Source organism: Bidens hawaiensis, unplaced genomic scaffold (genome assembly GCF_021521415.1).
Source record: "Bidens hawaiensis isolate Kalapana, Puna unplaced genomic scaffold, B.hawaiensis_p1.1 tig00004124_1, whole genome shotgun sequence".
NCBI classification, from domain to species: Eukaryota; Viridiplantae; Streptophyta; class Magnoliopsida; order Asterales; family Asteraceae; genus Bidens; species Bidens hawaiensis.
This window is the reverse complement of record NW_027491244.1, coordinates 1,521,530-1,527,676: the sequence shown is the minus strand read 5'-3', so window position 1 is coordinate 1,527,676 and position 6,147 is coordinate 1,521,530. Positions and strand designations below refer to the sequence as shown.

General features: G+C 42.4%; 1 protein-coding gene across 1 annotated transcript; it reads left to right on the top strand.

Annotated features, from left to right (window-relative positions):
• The first annotated feature begins 1,271 nt into the window (after window positions 1–1,271).
• On the top strand, window positions 1,272–2,126 carry LOC143625583 (pathogenesis-related genes transcriptional activator PTI5-like). The gene has a single exon (XM_077095882.1). It carries the CDS (start codon window positions 1,425–1,427, stop codon window positions 1,923–1,925), a length of 501 nt encoding a protein of 166 aa, XP_076951997.1. The 5' UTR covers window positions 1,272–1,424; the 3' UTR covers window positions 1,926–2,126.
• Window positions 2,127–6,147: the final 4,021 nt, after the last annotated feature.

Sequence of the window (6,147 nt, the reverse complement as noted above, 5' to 3'; positions counted from 1 at the left end):
GTATTCTCATTTCGATCAAAAGCCCTAAAACATCAATTTGAAATTTGGAAAAACTTAATGTCGTTAATTTTTTTTAACGGGGGTTCAATGAAAACAAACGGTGTGAAAGTTGGAACCAGTAACAACTATTTTCAAAGCTGAGATTATTATCGGCCAACTACATTAAGTTATAATCGTTAAAATCCAATTTACCTTATTAAAAATGTGTAATATACTGGTCCTAAACTAGTATTTCAAATAAAACTAAAGCAAATAACTATGTGTATGTATAGTGGGAAATAAGAAGACCGAAAAGTGTGACGGTGTATGGTTCCTTGTCATTATAAAATCCATTTTGTGTGGCTCTTATATGACCATGTACAAGAAGAAGTCTGGAGGACATTATGGACGAATGACGTCATTGCTTACTTGCGACCTCTAGAACCCATTGAATTGTCATCTTGAATTAATATTTTGGACACCTAAATTGACTTAATTGCCTTCTCATTCATTCGAATAACCACATATGTTTTAATAATAGAAAAGTTATTGAAATAGCTGATTAATTGAGATAATTAACAATATCGTCTTTACGTTATAATATTATTGAGTATCGACCAATCTGTACAAATGTGTGATATGGCGTAAATAATAACCCTATATATTTAAATAGTAGAAACAATATTCTTGAAATAACTAGTTAACTGAAATAATTAACATACAAAACTGTTCTTTTATGTCATTTAGAAGTTTGTTGGGTATATCCGAGTCTAGTTTGTTATAGACATCTATGTCAAAGTAAGTCATCTACATCTGGGATGTGCAAAGTCGGCTTCGTTTAATTATGGGGGCTTAATCAAAGCCACAACCGAACTTCAGTATTGAAGATTGTTTAACCATAATCGTTACCGTAAGGTCGGTTAACCGTCAATTATGGATTGGCTTTGCTTGAGTTCGTTTAATTGTCTAGTGTATTTTTATATTATTTCTTTTTAATCTTTTTTTTTTTGTTGAAATGGTTCGGTTCAAGTGTCCCATACTCAATTATAAACTTTCGAAGCTAAATTTGTCATTTCTAAACTTTGTTGTGGTGTTCCAAGCTAGGTTGTAGATATTAGATAACTACAGCATAAATACAAATGTTCAAATCTAGAAATGAAGATATAAATAATAAAAATAGAGGTATAAAATTAGAATAAACACAAATATAAGTTTCGGTAAAAGGCCATTTAGGTAAAGCTTATAACCAAATGTCAATGTTGGTGGCTTGTCAAACATGCCCCTATGGAATTTTCTCCCAGTTGCCCCGCAAGACATCATGCTTCTAGAACATCCCCCAACCATTCTGCCTTATCTTTGTATTCTAGTTAACAACACACCAAAAACTAACTTTAAATACTAGATTCAACACCCTTGTTCCGAAAAATCCCACAAAACTGAACATAATGATGCCGAATTCTAATGGTAACGAGTTACCCTTGAACGAGAACGATTCGCAAGATATGATGATCTATCAAGTCCTTAACGAAGCCAACACGATGGTTGGTCCCAGTCCAAGAGATAATCCAGGTAGTGCTTCCAGAAGTAGCCTTGATCTGACTCGGGTGATATCAAAGACCAAGCACTACAGAGGGGTGAGGCGTCGTCCATGGGGTAAATTTGCAGCTGAGATTCGTAACTCCAATCGACAAGGTGCGAGAGTATGGTTGGGGACATATGAGACGGCTGAGGATGCTGCGTTGGCTTATGATAAGGCTGCGTTTGAAATGAGAGGGGCTAAGGCTCTTTTGAATTTTCCAGCTAGACTTGTGACATCTGTAACAAAAGTAAACCAAGAATCATATCCAAGTACTAATTCTGGTGATATTTTAAGTCTGGTGAATAATTCACAAGATGATCCAGGGTCATCTAGAGAAGGAAAAGGAAATATGCTTCAGCTGTTTTGAGGTTATTTATATATTTTGAATATTTAGGAGGGAACTACTAAATGATTAGATGTCAAATGAACAACTTTTAATCATTGGATCATTCAAATTCGCAATCTGTCGATCATCAACTTATTTTTCTTTTCATTCGCTTCGTATAATCATATATTACAAAGTAGTTCATTTGGTTCATAATCATTTAATAGTTTTCATTTTAACGATTTATATAGCCATGAATGTGTACCGTGTTATGTTGTATAAGTATATTTTTTTAGCAAACTCATTCCTCTTCCCTTCTATATATATGTATGCAAATGTTTGTATAGTATTTAAAGAAGGGGTCACACCCGAGAAACCAAACACTTGTGTATCCATCACCACAGTACTTTAGTAATCAAAGGATGTGTGGCCAAGTCGAGCCAGCATCTTAGTAAGGGGACCCAGGCCCCAGTCACTAACCTAACTCATAGATCACATATCCAGAACAATGCCTGAAGAGGTAGGTCCCAGCAGAGCCCAGTTGGACCCGCAAGACTCACCTTGAAGAGAGACGTCTGCGCAGAAACCAACTGGATCCGCAGGACCCACCATGCTCAGAGACGTGACGTCCTTACGCGCAGTACGCAAGCTGTTCCCGCAGGAAATGCCTCCCAATGGTGAAGGACTCCGCCTGTTCCCGCAGTTGCGGATACAAGCCATCAGGGAAGGCCACCCGCGCAGCAAGGCTACACGCACAAGGCACTTAGCTCTCAAATCATTCAGTGTCACCTGAAGGAATGAGCAAAGCCGGGAACAATCCCGCACAAGGGCGGGAGGGGGAATACTTCCGCCCAACTAAGCCAGTCCGTACGATACGGGAAGATCTTCTGTACTGTACCTGACGAGGTATGGGCAAAAGATCTGACTAAAGATACGACAGCTTATTGACAACAGTATGGCGAGCAGCATGCTCCTGTACTGTATGTCACTATTAGCCGCTGCCTACTCACCAACTCCTGTCATACCACGTGCATAGCCGGCTGTTGGTGGAAAAGGAATAGTACACAGCAGGCCTGGTCACTGTCAGCCGCTGCCTACCCACCAACTACTAGCAGGGCACGTGCGTAGGCCACAGTTGGTGGAACAGGAACACTATTCAGCCGGCCACACCTCCTTGGAAACCTACCTTCGGCTATAAATACCACAAATGGTATGATCATCATATCTTATCATATTATCATCATATTATACCTGATATCTGCTCTAGCAATCTCTTAATATACATTTATATTTGAAGAGCAATCTAGTCTGATTCTCACGCCGGAGGGTGGTCACAAGGAGGAACCCCCCCCCCCTTCTCAGTGACAAGCTCACGGTGTCTGTTTTGCAGGTTATCAGAAGAACCATCTTTGCCGGATCTAACCCCTCGTGGGAAACATCTATCTAACCCCCAGGTTATCCGTAATCTGCACGGGGTCCGGTTAGTGTTTCTTCATTGGCGCCATCCGTGCATAAAAGCTAGAACTTCATTTCTTTTCAGTTTTTTCAAACTTCTGGAAAGATGGTTAAAGAAACTCCGGTAACCACAACCCCAGCTACTGGGGGGAATACCGACTACACAGTCTTTACAAACACTACCCCGGTTACCCAAGCCGGGGCAAGTGAAGTAAATTTTACGAACACTACCCTAGTTACCCAAGCTGGGGCAAGTGCAGTAAATAATCGCTCACTGGGATTCACCGATACCCAGTTAGAGAAACGAACAAGACTCCCCCGCCAAACACTCGATGAAGTTAAGGCATGGGCGGAGGCACGTCAGAGGGAATTCCAAGCTGAGTTGGACGAACGCTTGCGTTCCGTCCAACAGGCTGACGAATTCGAAGAATACTTGGACGATGACTCGGAGGAATCCGACACCGACGCGAACCCTCGCCATAGGGCAAAAGGGAAGCGTAAGGAAACGGACTCCCAACCGAGAAGGCGTTTTGGAGAAGCCTTCAAACCAAAAAACACATGTGGAAGCCCACATGACTTCTCCAAAACATTTAGACCAACTGTTGCAAATGCGGGAACATCCAAATTTGCAAGGGACATTGCGGAAGCAATTGCCCCAAAGAGTGCCAAACAAATGTCCAACATAGGCACATATGATGGTATATCTGACCCAGATGATCATTTGAACAGATTCATAGCGGGGGCAACCGTCAGCAATTGGACGGAACCTACGTGGTGTTACATGTTCCAAATGACGCTTGTTGGGCCAGCTAGAGCGTGGTTCGATCGTCTACCGGTCAACCACATCTACGACTGGGCAGACTTCCAACAGAAGTTTAGCCAACACTTCAGCCAACAACGAAAGTATACCGAGGAGCAATGGACAATCCTCAAATGCATTCGAGAGGAAGATGAATCTTTGCCAGACTTCATCACTCGCTTCAACTCAAAGAAGCTATGTCTGGGTAACATTAGCGAAGATCTTGTTCGCGCTGCTTTTCTTCAGGGCGCGAACGACCCAGAGCTCATCCGCACCTTAACGGGTAAAGATGGCATGCCATCCACATGGGATGCCATCATGACAGCAGCAAAACGCTTTGCGGAAACGGAGAAGCAACTGGGTAGAGACCTTCCACAGAGCACAAACCTCTACACCCAGAAAACAAGAGAAGACAACGTCCTTACCGCCCGATTAAACAAAAAGCGGAAGCTAGGCATTTGGCAGTCAAGGGTAAACTTTGACACCTCATCCGGCTTGCAACATCGGTTAGGCGGAAGGGATAACGTACGGTCGAACCAGAACTCCAGATGGACGCCACTCACCAAAAGCGTCACTGAGATATTCGCCACTGAGGAGCTCCCATGGCCAAAAGCTCCAATAATCCGACATCGTCCCAATGCTGATCGGAGCAAATACTGTGACTTTCACAGGACAAAAGGCCACAACACTGAAGAATGCACAGACGTGAAGGACATGGTCGAAGCATTTGTCAGAGATGGGACGCTAGCGCACCTCGTGGCGCAATGAACGCTGAGCAGGCTGATGCGTGTAGAACCCCAGCTGGGGAACATGAATAAAAATTCCAGCTTCAATGTGGAGACTACATGCTGCGTAAAGAACGAGATCCCGAACCAGGTGCGTATCGGCTCGATGGCACTCCCATCCCAACAACATGGAAGGGAGCTCAATTACACAGTTTATATGTAGATCAATTCCAAATTTGTAAAGAAAAGGCCAAGAGCCACTTCTAATGGAAATGATTCTCCTTAGAACATCGACGCTGATGATTTTACATTTATACTTTATGAACTATCAACACTGATGCCGGTTTTCACCGCATACATAAGTGTGAAAGTCGTTGCATGGGGAAGGCGGCAAAACCTGCATAAACCCAAAAAACGGCAAACCTTCACGCAGGTCAGTTGAAGGGGAAAAGTTCAGTCATCCCATTAAATGAAAGTGCCGGTCTATCCGCATGAATCATGATAGAGGAAACTGAACACTAACCTATTAACAACCGCGCGTCGAACGGTTAATTTATTCAACACTAATATGCCGGTTTTCCCCGCATAATTACGTGGAAAGTCGTTGGTTGGGGAAGGCGGCAAAACCCGCATAAACCCAAAAAAAGGCAAACCTTCACGCAGGTCAGTTGAAGGGGAAAAGTTCAGTCATCCCACTAAATGAAAGTGCCGGTCTATCCGCATGAATCATGATAGAGGAAACTGAACACTAACCTATTGACAACCGCGCGTCGAACGGTTAACTTATTCAAGAAAATTTCTAACAAAAGGATGAGGAAAACCTACACGCAGGTCAGATATAGGTAAAGTTTAGCCATCCTACTAAGTGCAAGTGACGGTCCTACCCGCACAATCACGAAAGAGGAAGCAAAACTTCACACATATTATTTACCACGTTCAAAGGTTAACTTATCCTATAGACTTAGAAATTTCAAAAAAGATGAGTTAAACCTACACGCAGGTCAGATGGTAAAGTTTAGCCATCCTACTAAGTGCAAGTGACGGTCCTACCCGCACAATCACGAAAGAGGAAGCAAAACTTCAACCTATTATCTACCACGTTCAAAGGTTAACTTATTCTAAACACTTGGAAAATTGCTAATTTAAACTAAAGTATGCAAGTCATATAACGTTTATAAAGCAAGGAATCCACAGAAAATAGCGGTCTTACCCGCACAAAGATTTATATTTCACAATGATTCATTACAAGAATGGCCAGGTAACTACCCGCCTACAAGAAAATAAA

What these genes read in the sequence shown, in the direction of transcription:
- LOC143625583 (XM_077095882.1), top strand. Translation starts at nt 1,425, where the DNA reads ATGATGCCGAATTCTAATGGTAACGAGTTACCCTTGAACGAGAACGAT.